We start from the raw sequence: 14,639 nt of genomic DNA on the forward strand, positions 1-14,639 counted from the left end.
CTCGGGTTGCGACATGTTGCAAAGCGGAGTCTCGATCGCGCAATCGGTAACTTACAGGCATCTTCGATCTTAGAAAGCATGCAGCGATACTCATCAATTTTCCTGGCGGCGCAAACATCGTTCGTCCATGTATTCAGTGGTCTGTCTAGATCGCACCTTTTCGAACTTGCACTGAGTGTGTGCGCCTTTCTTACCGAACACAATTTCTACATGAAGTCGGACTTTGCCAAGATGGGTCAATACAATGACAATCATACGATAGATCTATCGGCAAACAGTGCAGATGGCGCTGCGTTCGAGGGCAAGACCGAGGCAGATGCCGCAACGAGCACTGGAGCCACTGACAAGACATGGACATACCCTCACCCAACGGACTTCAAGCTCAGCGAGCATTACATCGACGATGTCCAGAAACTGAAAGTGAGCCACACCTGCCGGGCAGAGCCTTCTACTCTCATCTCAAACACTGATGGATGACAAGGTCTGCATTATTGGGGCCGGGTTGGCGGGTATCACGGCGGGTGTGCTGTTGCCTGCGAAGGTGCCTGGGATCGAGCTTGAAATCCTGGAGAAGAACAGCGAAGTCGTGAGTTGCTACAATTTCGTGCTTTGTTGAAAAGAGAGACTGACGATCGCTTTGAAGGGCGGAACCTGGCTTGAGAACATATACCGTAACTATGCCTTTGTGTTGGTCGAGCCTAAGCGCTGACAACAATGACATTAGCCGGCGTCAGATGTGATATACCAAGCCACGTCTATCAGGCCACGTTCTCGCCAAACACTGAGTGGAGTGAAGAATATGCCCAGGGCCCGGTAATTGACATTTGGTCAGACAAACAATTCAAGCTGACGGAAGAGCAGGAAATCTTATCCTATTGGAGATCCATCGCTCGGAAGTACGACGTCTATTCCAATATCCGCTTTCGGACCAAGGTGATCGGAGCGCACTGGGTGGCTCCAACAGCTCGCTGGAGGGTCGAAACGGTCGACCTTGAGACCGGCACATCGTCAACTGAACATTACCACTTCCTGATCACCGCAATCGGCCACTTTAACGAGTGGAAGCTTCCAAGCGAACAAGACTACCCGGGTATCTCCAGCTTCAAGGGACTCCTCCGTCACTCTTCAGATTGGGATCCTACTTTCGATCCCACTGGCAAAAGGATAGCAACGATAGGAAATGGTGCTTCGGGGATTCAGGTTACTACCGCTTTGCAGAAAGTTGCGGCGCACGTCGATCACTACGCTCGGAGCAAAACCTGGATCGCGGGAAGTTTTAATCCGCGCCTGAAGGACCGAAGAGAAACTGCGATGCCTATCTCCAAAGACTTGCTCGCTTCTTTTAGTGATCCAAGCAAGTACCTCCAATGGCGAAAGGAGTTGGAGGATAATTTCTTCCGCAATTTCGATGGTTCGCAAATCCGGCTTTACTCGAAGAGTGTACACGGCTGACAACAGCCCAGGTCAAGTGATAGACTCAGAGGCAAGCCGGAATGCTCGAGAGTCCTTCGTCGAGACGACAAGAAGACGGGTCAATGGCGATGAGGATCTACTGGCAAAGCTGATTCCGGATTTTCCACCAAACTGCCGAAGACTCAGTCAGTATACCGTCGCCGATCGTTGCGGATGAGAGTACTAAATCGAATATCTTCCGCCAGCTCCAGGACCCGGTTATCTTGAGGCGCTCACGCAGTCGAATCTAGAGTATATTCAGACTCCCATCAAGAGGTGCACTCATCGTCACATTTACCACAGTATTTGCTGCGCATGCTAACACAATCACAGCTTCACCACGGAGGGTATTGTGACAACTGACGGCGTACACCGCCCGGTCGACGCTGTAATCTGCTCCACCGGAGCCAACGTAGACTATGCACCACCGTTCCCTATCACGTCCGGTGATCTCGATCTTTCTCAGGATTGGAAGCCCACTGGCAAATTCGGCTGGCCATACTCCTACCTCGGACTCTGCACTCCTGGTTTCCCAAACTTGGCTTTCCTGCTGGGTACGCTGTTCCAATTTCTTCCAACATCCCGCCGTCTGCAATACATCTAACACTTAATCCAGGTCCCAACCCAGCCGGACTCAGCGGTACCGTACCCCATGCCGTCGAAACGCAGGTCGTGTACATCGCCAAAATGCTCCGAAAGATCTCCTCGCAACGCATCCGATCTATGCAGCCTAGCAAAGAAGCCACAGATGACTTTGTCACCTATTGCGATGCTTTCTTCCCTAGGACGAACCTCAGCCTCAACTGCAGCTCGTGGTCAAACGGCGGGAGACCGGGTGCGAGAATCCATGGTCATTGGCCGGGATCAGGAGGACATTCGGCTGTCGCCCGACAAGATCCGGTAAGGTTTCCCCGATGAATGGAGCGCTTGTGCTTTTGACTGACTCGATCACACAGAGGTGGGAAGATTTTGAGTACGAGTACGAAAGGCCAGAGTGCCGCTTTGCGTACTTTGGCAACGGTCAGACGAGAAAGGAGACGCTCCCGGATAGCGACATGACGCCTTATTTGATGCTTGATCAAGATCTGCGGGATGTTCATGAGAGGTGGTATCATTAGTGCTACCTCCTCTACGTTCTTGTGCGACGCAGGGGGCAAGCCACTCAAAGAAAGCGATTCAATCGTATCAACATTGTGTCCCTGCCATTTGCCTACACACTACGTCTCTACCAAGATCTCTTACGTCCGACAAAAAGTGACCAACCCTTCGCTATCGCCAATTGCTCACACTTCCTGGATCTCGTTGAGAAGAGTGTCGAGGTAGGCCTTTTGCGTTTCGACCCAGGACCTCAGCTGCTTCACATCAAAGTCCGCATTGGCCCTCTGGCGCCGGCGAATAAGACGACACTGTTCGCGGACCCGAGCCTCGAGATTCTCAAGCCTGTAGCTCGAATACTGGTAATACAGCGTGGGAATATGCGAAACAATCTTGACGCCGCTCAGGTCCGACTCGTCCTTCATGTTGATGTCTCTGGGACGGAAACTCGTGATCATGCTGATGCGCTCCTTTCCGCCGCGCGCGACGGTAGCTTTGTGGTCGATGTAGCGGGCCTGCATCACGACGGCCGTACCGAGCGACGGACCGCGAGCCATGATCACTTTGCCGGACTCGGTGCGGATGGCAGTCTCCCCGCCAATCATATCGGTGCAGTCCGATAGCATGGTTACGACCACAAATGGAAAGCAGTCTCTGTGGTAGTCGTACGGAGTCTTGAAACGTTTCGAATTCTTAGAATCCTCAACTTCGTCTTGAGCAGCAGTCTCCAAGCTTGTGTCGGCGCTGTCATTCGACACGGAGACATTGACGTGGCCGATGTCGTACTCCATGGCCGGTACAAGGTCAACACCAGCGATTTCAGAAACGATTTTGAGAAGTTCAGGGCTAGTCCAAGCGTCGTAGATGAAGGGAGCACGACTGTCGATGCCGAATTAGTCATGGGTACGAAAAGGAAGTGTGCTGGCCGCGCCTTACCCAGGACAATGACCACGAATCATTCCTCCGGTCTCGCTGGTTGGGGAGTAGTGATGCTCCAGAACCTCTTCACTGAATGCCTCGGCCCGCATCTGCTGGATAGCCTCAGGCGAGAACAACAGAAACGGCTCAGAGACTGCAGTGTCGGAGATGCCTGTACTCGGCTGATCGATGTCCGCAAATGTCGAGATCTTGCTTGGCGGAATGTAGCTCAGGTGCTTGCTTGCGTTGAAAGCTGTCCTGGGAGTCGAACGAGCATTGCGAATCAGCTCTTTGGGAAGGTTGTCGGTCTTGTGGCCTTGGACTCGGCTCTGATTCAGTATGGCCGCACCCATGTTGGAGGCAAGGTATGTATCAGCGTCGTCGAGAGTCGCAGATGACAAATGATGTGAGAGAGCTGCCGTTGAAAAGTACCGGTCAAGATGATGGCTTCAGTGTGATTGCATTGCTATATGTACCCAGGATGAACGATTGCGCCATACAGACCGACGATGGCAACAACTCCGATCGATGGTTCTTCTCCGGGCTGGGGACCGATCAACGAGCTGACAATGACTACAGCACAAGACTGAGACCCGTCTCTTTCTTGGGCGAATAACGGCGGTCTAGACCATGGAAATTACTCAGCGTCGGCTTCGACCTTCACATCGCTTGCAGAGCATCTCTGCACTTCGAGGCCTCCGAGAAAGAGGTGAGTGGAATCATCAATCGGGAAGCCCTTTCCCATGCAAGGGTTGATCGCGACCCGTGAAAGCCGGAAAAGTCACCTTCCTCATGTGGAAACCGACTTGACCCCTGTCCCCAGAACGCTAATGATATTGGTGAGTGTCTCTGGGAGTGTGACCAGTGCATGGCTGAACACTCGATGTCGTTCCATATCTAGTGATCTTTTTCTTGTGAGTCTAACCGCAACAGGCAATACGCTATGGCATGTGGGGCAATTACCTGAACAGGAAGGAGCGCTAAAGCGCTCTTTGCAGAGTCAAAGGGAAAATTTGCTGTATTTGGAGAAAATGTCAAACGGAGTACAAACGGGCCTAGCCTCCAGCGCGAGCCATCGATCGCCAGGAAAGAGCTATCCGCGACTCGCTGAGCGAGCTGTGTGACTAGTGAAACGTGAATGTCGTCGGGTCTGAGGGAACGACAATATCTACACGAAGATGGACGTTCTTGTTTCGGAGACGTTGGTTCGCTACCTGGCGAGGCCGGAGCATGTTAAATCGTGATGTTCCATTTTCTCATCCCTCTCCCCGAGCTACTCCATACGATGTCCAAATGCTTATATAATGAAATTTGTGACAATATATTCAGCCGACGATTACCTTCGAGCTCCAAATGATCGCGCCTACACTCCCAGCTCCATGCGAACCAGGTGACTAATACATTGCGAAATATGCGACGAAAGGCAGGCGAAAGAGATAGTGGCATGCCAACGTTGCGGCAAATCTGTTGACCGCTATGTTACCACGCGTAGGTACAGGTGTTATGCAGGGAAAGTGTATGAAGGCCGAGACAGTATATGTCGTAATGACAGCCAGGGAATCCAGAATTCCGCCGAAGTATTAAACGGTGAATTCCAGAGTGTAGCGCCGTGCCAGCAAGGAATCTTCAGCCCAAGAGCGTCTGCCAACCGTGCTCACATGCAATTTTCAGCCAGTGCACGCACCTCTCTCCACGATCGAGGCTTTCCCATGCTTCCTTAATAATGTCCAGGATTTGCAAGACTTGACCCTGTGGGTATTTTCGTGACAGCGCTAGCATACGCTCGTCGACTACTCTGCGCATCTCGAGGACGCGGTCGTCGTATTCGAAAGTAGTATGCTCACTTGGAAGCCGTAGTTAGCTCCCCGCAAAAGCTAGGACCAAGAGATGCATGCGACAAGCTGCGGACGACAACGGAATGTCCTTTATCAGTCGGAGGGCGTGTAATGCAATAGTCGAGAGCCATGCATCTTGATTCTTAGCGAAGCCGGTGTCCTCGGTTGGCGGCAAGAAGACGTGCTCGTCCATCGAGGGAAACGAATCACCTCGGTTCACTCTATTGCTTAGCAGACTTGGAAAGATCAGATATATCTCCAACAGCCCCACATAACGATAGGCCTCGGTGGTCCAAAGCAAGTCTCTGCGTGATGTTTTCTCGTCGCCATGGTCGACAATGTCGTCTGGCGCCGGTAGCTGTATGGACCCGACAAGTCGTTCGAGAGAAGACGCCCATTCGCAGTCCATCTCGTCTTTCTGCATCATCGCTTGAGAATCGGAATGCTTCATAGCAAGCCGATTCGTGCGTCTTCGTGATAAACGTCCAATCTCCGCCAGTGCAAAGTGTAGCTCAGGCGCGATGCCGGTCCAAGGGTGCGGAGTCACCGCCTCCCCTCGGATAAGGATTGGTGGATCAGGAGCACCAAGTGGGAACGACGTCATCGCTACGGGTTCAAAGAAGCTGGCAAGCATCTCCCAATACATGAAAGCGTCGAGGTAGAACTTTTCATCGCTGAGAGTATTATGTGGTCGAAGAGTTTCAGTACGCATGTACCCTTGGATCAGCGTCCGAGCTATGAACAGGTACGGGAGCCCCAGGTTCGTCGGAGTATGCCATGGCGAAGATACCCCTAGTAGTAGACAGCTCATCAAAACTTTCTCAAGCGATATCCTGCCGGATCGATATGCACGAAGGTCGGCTTGAAGGGATCTCCACGCCTGCGAGCGCTTCGCTCGGCCTAGAGGCGCCATGTATGGGTACTGATTGGAGAGATGTGCAATCGCCATACTTTGCACTGCTCGATGTATCGTCGTTGAGTCTGTCCACAGATCCTTGACCAAGCGATGAAAGGGATTGGCATTCGAGCCATAACATGAGAATAGTGGGCATACCTCTGCGAAGTAGTGCTGCACGAGATGTTCTTCCGAAAATCGTGCAGACGCAGTGGGCGTGGCGAGTCGGTAGAAGGTACCCAGTAGACTAGAATTCTTCTTCGGGTGAGATTGGTGTGGCGACAAAGCCTGATCGTGGGTGTTTCGTTGAGCGACTTCGATAGCGCTAGTTGATGTTGGAGAATTGTTTTGTGTGTCTCCATACCATGGACCGAATTGACCAAGAGCGTCGGGAGAACCCAACAGCATTCCACTGTTCATCATACTTGCATCCGCAAGCAGTTCGTCGTATGGTGTCCACGTGTTATTTGGGGTGATATAGTCCGACGCTCCATTCTCAAAATCCAGCCATTCCAGCGGGTCCAGGACCTGAGGCCGGGCGAAGACAGCAGCTTCGGCATCGGCCGGACTTCTCGTGGCGGGCTCGTTGAGAGACTCAGCCGCCTCACGACTGGACGCTGGCAATGTTTGGGCGTTCTGTGCAGCGGCAGGAGACGTGGTGGCAGCTCGGGCGGAGCCATCGGCACCCCTCTTCTGGCCAGCAACACGGCCATCGAGATCTCGTGAGGCATTTCTGGCATGTGCATGACCGAACTTCTCGTGCTTGGTCGACCACCTGAGTTGAGGAACGCAACCCGGGCATTCAACACCAGCTTTGGTGCAGACATTGCAAGCAGGACGGGTCTCGTCGCATTTGAGCTTTCTGGCCTTGCATCGCTGACAGCCGTTGTGCGATTTGGACGACGTGAGCGTCCGTTTCATGACCAGGATGAATGACCGGTCAACAGAACGACTTTTCGACCATGATCCGATCCGATCATCGCTTCGTGCGGCGGCTCTTCAATGAGCACACTCGTCGGACAGGTTGGCCTTGCTCATTGCGTTGATGATGATGGTCAAAGGTCATCGACGCAGCCGGAGTGGAAATCCGGTGTAAAAATGGCGTGATTCATCGTTCGGTGGCGGTCTCTCGACTGCCGGTGAGCTCTCGACTTCTGCATTCAGATTGCACTTTACACCTCAAACAATCAATACGTCGACTACTGCATCCGTCTCCAGCTCTTAGAGAGGTCCCGCCGCACGACTTCTGATGGAGATACTCCTCGCTTCGCGCCACCCTCATCGCCGCCCGTCCTGGCAAAGTTTACGATCAGACCCATTTTATTGCCCCGAAAAGCAGAAACAACAGCCTGAGCTTCCGTCGCAGTACCGAAGTCGACGAAGCAATAGAGGCAATGCTGGCCCGATCTCTTCGAAGCGGTCGGGGTGATGACACTGCGGATATCATAACCCGCGAGAATGGCTCTGACGCTGACGTCCACGTCTTGTGAGCCGGTCAATCCTCCGACGAAGACACGCTCTTCGAAGATGTGTGCGTCGCCGTGGAGCTGTTCTCGATAGACCTTCCCTGAGCCTTTGCTCCGCTGTGCGCAGCTGATGCGAAGCCTGCCGCCGTATCTACTGACTTTCCCGTTCAGCACACGGGCAGCATCTAAGGCTTCTTCCGCAGTCGCAAGATCCACAAAAGTATGAAAAATGCGAGCCAGGTTCCATTTCCTTCGAGCTATGCGGCCAGATGAGCTTGCTGACTGCTTGGATGTCGTAGCCCTTGAATAACGCCGCCATGTCGGTGTTGAGGGTGCGCTAATGGACAATTTGAGGCAAGCCTCCGACATACAGGCGTCGGTTCTCCATCGAAGGTGCTGTCCAATGGGACATTGCGCCAACATTGTACCGGAGCGCATTGAGCTTGTTGACCACAGCTGACTTCGGGTCTGAGCTGGTCTGCCTACGCTCCGTATTGCGACTGAGCCTCACGGGACGACCTCGTACCAGCTGTCCTTGCATGGTCTGCAGTGCCGACCCAGCGTCATCCTCTGTGTGCAAGTCCACGAAGCAGTAGCTGGGATTGCGACCGGTGAATGCATCTATGGACATGGTCAAGTCCTTGCTGTCAAATGGTGAGTATTTGTTTCAGACAGCTGATCGGCTTAGCAACTTCGGCGTTTGCAGCTCTGCATCGTCCGCTTGCGACAAGCAGCTGCGGGTCGAATGTTTGCGGCTGGCCACCTTTCCACAGGCGAGGTGGATGGAGCCTTCAACGAAGCCGAGATTGCTCGTTCCTGGGCGTACGATTTGTGGACGAATAGAATTAGTGCGCACTGTCGCAGACCATATCGTGCCTTCATCGAGCGATCGGCAGATACTCGTATTGATTGATCATTACTGACTTGGAATGTTGGTGGTCTATCAGAGATGCACCGCGAGTGTATCACCTCAATTGCGTCGGCGATGTTTTTCGATTCCACGATCTTGAGTCTGACTGAGTACCTTCTCTTTGCCCAGTGGCTACAAAAAGGCTTCCGTGATGAGAGCATCGCCGCAGGTCCAGTCTCTGAATCAGAGATCCCCGATGGATGTCGTGGTGACTTCGGGATTTGCCTGCACAGCTACGATGTGCCGGGCCGCTGACGTGAGTGCAACCACGTGGCTGAGATTCAATGTCTGCAAAGACGTATTCCTCCACGTCAGACCTTCCGCTTTACCAAACCTTTGAAGAAATCAAAACTGTTTCCATCACTCATCAGCTCCCACCTCCGACCCCTCCCACTCTTCACCACCTCTTCCACCACCAACATTCCCCAGTCGCTCGAGATTCCCTTGACTCTTACCTCCAAGCCTCCCTCCTGCTCCAACTTCACGACCTGTCCTTCATGTAACCAGTGCTTGTAGTACATCTCTTGAAAACCGTCGTCCCATCCGCAACGGCAGAATCTGGCGTATAACGCCTCGAACGACACGAGTATCGATGCGAGGAGCGCTTCCAGTTGAGGTGGCGGGAGACCAGCAGATGAGAAAATCTGAGCGAGAGAAGTGGTGGGCTGGGCATTGAGGGCATTCAGACCGATGCCGACGAGAAGAGTGTAGTCGGCGGAGGCGTATGAGGAGTTGACAAGGATACCAGCGATCTTTGTCCAGGAGTCCGCCACTTTCGGATCAGCGGAAGGGGATGATAGAGCGTAGATGTCGTTCGGCCACTTGAGTTTGACAGGGAGCGAGGCGTGGGCTTTCGATTGTTGGGTGGAGGCAGAATTGGAATATGAGTGTATTCCCTCTACAATGGCAAGTGCGGCGATGTATTGCACGAACACCACCGGAGCGGAGGTCGAGAGCGCGAGGGGATGTTTAAGGAGTGTAGTGAACATGAGGCTTCCAGGAGGCGAAACCCAGACGTTGTTGCCTCGGCCGCGACCGGAGACTTGCGTTGTGGCGACTGCCGTTGTGCCGATAGGGAGATGTGAAAGCCAAGTAGGATTCTTGTCGAGGATCGTCTGCGTAGAGGTGAGGACTTCTGCGTAGAGAAGCGTGCGGCCGTAGTCTCCAGCGAGGCCTGGATGGCGAGACTGGTGGGTCTGGAGATGTTGGAAGAAGGCGGCGTGGTTGAAATGTGGTGTGGACTTCGCATCAGGATGAGATGTTGGATGTGGAACGAGGGTCTTCGTGACGAGATTATAGTCGAGGATTCTGTCCCGAGAAGTGTCATCAGTTGCGTTCTTGTCATGGCCGCGATTTGAAGACGAAGCGGAGATGGCATTTTGGACAGTCTTAGGTGAGATCTCTGCCACGGCTTGTGCCACACTCGCCATGCTCCATCCATCTGTCTGCAGCAGGTGGAAGGTGTCGTTCTCGCCCTTGATGTAGATACTGTTGTTCTCTGTAGTGAGAATGCCCGCTTCTCGCCAGGTCGCCACCAGATCTGCAACATCGCTGGGCTTCGCAGAAGACAGATGCAAATGAGAGAGAGACGGTACCGGTGTGGTCTCCTGGCTGACTTCCAAGCCCAGCTTGGCCAGACAAGCCTTCATAAAATCTGCTCGCTTTTCGTCGTCGGCTGTGAGAGCGTCCACGATATGGCCGTAGTCAGGGTTTGAGGGCTCGTCGCGATTGAGGTTGATGCCGCAGAATCTTTACATTCGTCAGCAGGGCCCAATCAGCCAGATGGAATCGCACTCACTCCGGATGGGGTCCTGTAAGTACAGCCGCTCCCTCTCCGACCTTGCAGTACACGACCGCCGCTTTTGCCTCACCAGACTCAACCGCAAGCTTCTCCGCAAAACTTGCAAGAACTTCGACGCCCGTCTCCTCCATTTTCTCTGCGTCAACGAAGGTCCCTCCGCCATTGTAATACGATCGGAAACTGCCAACAACCACCCCACTCAACGCACCCTTGTTCACCAGGATCTCCACCGCCCTCGCTCCGGCTTCACTCGCATATACAAATCCAGGATACGCCAGCCCTCTGCAAATGCCCGGGAAGAATGCCAATTCCCGGTCTCCAACAACCTCCATCCCCTTCTTTCCAACCTCAAATTCACACCTCGCACATCCGTAGTATCCTCCGGCACAAAGTCCCAGATACTTCCCTCCTAACTGCACGTATCGCTTAATCTTCCGGTTACCATCTCCATTCAGTGTTCGACAGTAACCACTGTCCGCGCCTCCAGGCATGACGAGTAGAGCGCATGTGGCCGACCAGGGCTCTTTGAGGATCTGGTCGGCAGAAACGGTGAGGACGGCATAATGAGGCCCGAGAAGCCGCCGGAGAGACCAAGTCGCATGTCGGACTGATGATAGAGATGCTCCTGTGCCGGTATAGATGAGTACATTGAGACGTTTTGTGGGAGCCATGGTCTTGATGAGGTGAGGTCAAACACGTCAAGTGTGGGGTACGCTCAGATCGTGCGGAAGATCTTCCTTCTTTCCAGAGTAATCTTCCCAATGAACTGTCATCGACTTCGTCTGCTGAGCGAAATGTCGAACGTGGAGAAGAACAAAGCCGCGGCGGATGGCAAGAGTGCTGAAGCTGATGACGAACCGGATGAATGGTCGGTGGCTGAACCTGTGGCTTCGATGGGAGATGGCTTGGCTGACAGTATCGATAGGGACAAGCGGATATTCAGTACAGGTTGCGCCGGTTCGTGTTGATGATGTGGCTCTGGCAAGTGGATGGTGTCGGGGATGCTGACTGGGTGGTGATTGCAGAGGAGAACAACACGCTAAATTCTTGTTATCGTGAGAAGCTGGACTGGAGGAAGTGCAAAGACGAGGTGAGTCGTGTAAGAGCTGCTCATTCTCCATGTCAGCTTCATCGTCAAGAGATTTGCAGAGGGGATAGGCATCGCCATGTTACTGACCGTGTTTTGCAGATGGAGGCTTTCAAGCAGTGCTGGAAGCGACGTGGCAACGACGACAGGACTGATGCCAAAGAAGCATGAGATCAGATCTCGAGGTCCGCAGAGTACGCGCGACAGTATCGACGCCTTCAATATACACTCAAGACAGACAATCTGCTCGGAGCTACCTTAAATATTACCATCCCATCCGCGACAGTGAGAGGAAGTGGTCCGTGCATTTTCGTTGTCAACTTCTCTCACTTCGCGCGGCCGACCTCGTTCCCTCTTACCTCCTCCTCCTGCTATGAGGTACAGAGAAGTCTGTGGACGAAGAAGACGACGGTCTTCTAAGAACATCGGTCGACAGAACGTTCGTCAAATGTTAGATCAAGGCTCACGACCAGTGTAGACTGTCGTTCTGTCTGAGAGGCTATGCCTCTTGAGAGCTGTTCCTCGACTGACCTACATTCTCCTGGTATACACACAACCCAAGCCATCAAGCAGCAAGTCGCGCAGTGCAGCATGAGCGTAATAATCGACATACGCCCATTTTCACGCCGACTTCCCAATTCGTTTGCAATTGCCCTTTTGAGAAGCTCGACGCACGGACCATACATGTGAGCTGCCATCCATCATTTCGGCTTTCGATATGCGAACTCCATCCGTCCAACATCATCCACCATGTCTTCCACTCGGCGCGTAGGCGCAAGCATAATCGCCTCCCTCTCCGCAGCATCCTGCCGACCGCAATACTTCCGCCGCTTCATCACCACAACCTCCGCGCGCCTCCAAGCTTCTCCGCCTCCGATCCCGTCCGCCTCAACAGCCGCCGCCAACACCGCCCAAGTATCGCACGACCTCTCCCCAGCCGACGAGTCCGATCCTCTCCGTTCCCTGACAGACGGCCTCGTCGATCCACCTCCCGTGCTCAACGAAGACGAAAAGCAAGTCGACTGGACACGATCATTCCACGGACTTTCTTCCACACCCTTCACACCTGAGCAGGCGGAGGTATTACAGGCGCCGTTGGACTATGACGATATTGAGATCAAGCCGGATGGTATCGTGTATCTGCCGGAGATCAAGTATCGGCGGGTATTGAATCGGGCTTTTGGACCTGGAGGTTGGGGGCTTGCGCCGAGAGGAGAGACGATCGTTACGGCTAAGGTGGTGACGAGAGAGTATGGACTTGTTTGTGGAGGACGGTAAGAGAACGTTGTCAGATCGCGGCGTACAACGTGGACTAATCATAACTGCAGCCTCGTCTCCATCGCCCGCGGCGAGCAACAATACTTCGACCCGGACGGCATTCCCACCGCGACCGAAGGCTGCAAATCGAACGCACTGATGCGCTGCTGCAAAGACCTGGGCATCGCTTCCGAACTGTGGGATCCGCGCTTCATCAAGAAGTTCCTGGCTGCGAGAGGAAAAGAAGCGATGGTCGAGCACCAGACTACAAAGAAGAGGAGGAAGCATTGGATGCGTTTGGATGATGAGTTGAGATACCCGTGGAAGGAGGTCAGCAGTGGTGGAAGCACGGTCAGCACCAGCAGTAGTACTGGAAGTGGAAGTATCGCTGCGAAGAGCAATGCTTCCGGCGCATTCGCGGCTGCGAGAGCAAAGGCTACTGGTACAACTGGGGCAGTGCCGAGGAAAGTTTGAACAAAAATGGGACGGTCTTGTGGTTCAATGAAAGATGCGGGTCGAGGTGGTATAGTGGCACCCGATGCTCTGCCAACGACCGTTGCGGTCGATGCAATGACTTCATTTCTTCGGTCGTATGCCACACACTTGCAGCAATACGAAACGCCGCAAGGTCAATCGTTTGTGGCAAAGAGGGCAGGCCGGAGGAGGCTCGCGTCGTTCAATGGAAGGCGACGCATAATTCGCGTTGTCTGTATACATCACTGTGCCGACGGACGAGGCTGAAGGTCGTGACAAGAGCGCTGCGGCACTGTATATACTCTCCAATCTTGCTCAATGCAGCTCTTTTGTATAACATTCCATTTTCTCTCGAAGACGCTTTCAATTCGTGCGAAATCGTGGACTGCTGGAGCGTTTTGAGATCATAGACTAATTACATACTGTCATTGAAGCGTACATAAATCATTATCTGCACAATCAATGCTCGAGGCCTCATACCTCCGTGCTTCCGCTCAAACTGCACCATCCAAGCCAACCGAGCGATACCTGTGCGGTGAAAGTTGCGCGGGACATTGGGGAGATGTGCATCAGGATCGTTGCTCTCAAGGTCTTGTCGGCAACATCTCTCTACGCTGGCGTGTGGCATGCACCGCACGAGGTGGTCCTAATTGATTTGGTTTGGAGTGTCGCAGTTTGAGCGGAGGGATGGAGGTACTGTGCTCTTCTCCTACAATCATGCTTTGCATTGTCCTCCTAGCTCACTTCCTACTCTCTCCAAACTGCTCCTCCACCGTCTTCCTCAATCCCACGTCAGCAGCTGTACTCCCAGGACTCACCGGCCCACCCTCGGTCATGAACCCAGGAAGACTTCCATCCTGGACCGCAGTCGGCGACGTAGGAGAATTACCCATACTATCCGGCTCTTGCACCAACCCTTGATGATCGGTCAACACAGCCGGCGCCGGCGCCTCGAGATCAGCGGTGCTGAACGTAGGTTTCGTGCTTTCTGCTTGCGACTGCGACTGGCGACTCCGCCGCTCCTTCTCTCGCGGACTGCGAGGTGGGTCCGAAGGCGAGGTGGGAGCCAGGCCACGATGGCCGTCTGTATAGACCTTCTGCGGCGTCTCGGGTCGCGCACTGCTGCCGGTTGCTTTCTTCTCTTGACGATCCTCCGTCTTCTGCTTCTTTGCAATGGCATAGTTCGGGTTCAAAATCCGACTAACCAAATTGCGCTCGTCAACCGTATCACTGTCCTCTCCGTCGTCGGTCTCTTCGAAGAAAGAATCGTCCCATAATTCACTGTCTCGCCTCGCTGGCCCGACGCCACGACTGCTAGCGCTCCGTTCGACGCCTTCTTGTGGGACCTCCAAGTCGACGAGTTCGTCTCTGGCTTCTCTCGTCTCGGATTTGGTTCGAGGTTTGGGTTCGCCCTTCTTTGCCGTTTGGTCCTGGACATGTTCGCCTCGC

General features: G+C 53.6%; 6 protein-coding genes across 6 annotated transcripts; 3 read left to right on the forward strand and 3 right to left on the reverse strand.

Moving 5' to 3' along the window:
• Positions 1 to 131: 131 nt before the first annotated feature.
• On the forward strand, positions 132 to 2,570 carry MYCGRDRAFT_67804 (uncharacterized protein; the record flags this gene model as incomplete). The annotated part of the gene is made up of 10 exons (XM_003854705.1): positions 132 to 420; positions 482 to 586; positions 644 to 671; positions 725 to 813; positions 862 to 1,411; positions 1,464 to 1,598; positions 1,659 to 1,728; positions 1,786 to 2,006; positions 2,069 to 2,352; positions 2,409 to 2,570. The coding sequence occupies 10 exons, from the start codon at positions 211 to 213 to the stop codon at positions 2,568 to 2,570; spliced, it is 1,854 nt and encodes a 617-aa protein (XP_003854753.1).
• A 165-nt stretch (positions 2,571 to 2,735) lies between these two features.
• On the reverse strand, positions 2,736 to 3,818 carry MYCGRDRAFT_35631 (uncharacterized protein; the record flags this gene model as incomplete). Its single annotated transcript, XM_003855715.1, has 2 exons — positions 2,736 to 3,426; positions 3,484 to 3,818. The coding sequence occupies 2 exons, from the start codon at positions 3,816 to 3,818 to the stop codon at positions 2,736 to 2,738; spliced, it is 1,026 nt and encodes a 341-aa protein (XP_003855763.1).
• A 1,504-nt stretch (positions 3,819 to 5,322) lies between these two features.
• MYCGRDRAFT_35980 (uncharacterized protein) lies at positions 5,323 to 6,603 on the reverse strand (the record flags this gene model as incomplete). The annotated part of the gene is made up of 1 exon (XM_003855714.1): positions 5,323 to 6,603. One exon carries the CDS (start codon positions 6,601 to 6,603, stop codon positions 5,323 to 5,325), a length of 1,281 nt encoding a protein of 426 aa, XP_003855762.1.
• A 2,279-nt stretch (positions 6,604 to 8,882) lies between these two features.
• MYCGRDRAFT_67807 (uncharacterized protein) lies at positions 8,883 to 11,043 on the reverse strand (the record flags this gene model as incomplete). Its single annotated transcript, XM_003855713.1, has 3 exons — positions 8,883 to 9,908; positions 9,957 to 10,320; positions 10,370 to 11,043. 3 exons carry the CDS (start codon positions 11,041 to 11,043, stop codon positions 8,883 to 8,885), a joined length of 2,064 nt encoding a protein of 687 aa, XP_003855761.1.
• A 123-nt stretch (positions 11,044 to 11,166) lies between these two features.
• Positions 11,167 to 11,630, forward strand: MYCGRDRAFT_35885 (uncharacterized protein; the record flags this gene model as incomplete). The annotated part of the gene is made up of 4 exons (XM_003854706.1): positions 11,167 to 11,240; positions 11,298 to 11,329; positions 11,398 to 11,462; positions 11,562 to 11,630. 4 exons carry the CDS (start codon positions 11,167 to 11,169, stop codon positions 11,628 to 11,630), a joined length of 240 nt encoding a protein of 79 aa, XP_003854754.1.
• Positions 11,631 to 12,209: 579 nt separating this feature from the next.
• MYCGRDRAFT_67812 (uncharacterized protein) lies at positions 12,210 to 13,190 on the forward strand (the record flags this gene model as incomplete). Its single annotated transcript, XM_003854707.1, has 2 exons — positions 12,210 to 12,733; positions 12,788 to 13,190. 2 exons carry the CDS (start codon positions 12,210 to 12,212, stop codon positions 13,188 to 13,190), a joined length of 927 nt encoding a protein of 308 aa, XP_003854755.1.
• Between the last annotated feature and the right edge of the window lie 1,449 nt (positions 13,191 to 14,639).

This window comes from Zymoseptoria tritici, chromosome 2, assembly GCF_000219625.1.
Source record: "Zymoseptoria tritici IPO323 chromosome 2, whole genome shotgun sequence".
NCBI lineage: Eukaryota > Fungi > Ascomycota > Dothideomycetes > Mycosphaerellales > Mycosphaerellaceae > Zymoseptoria > Zymoseptoria tritici.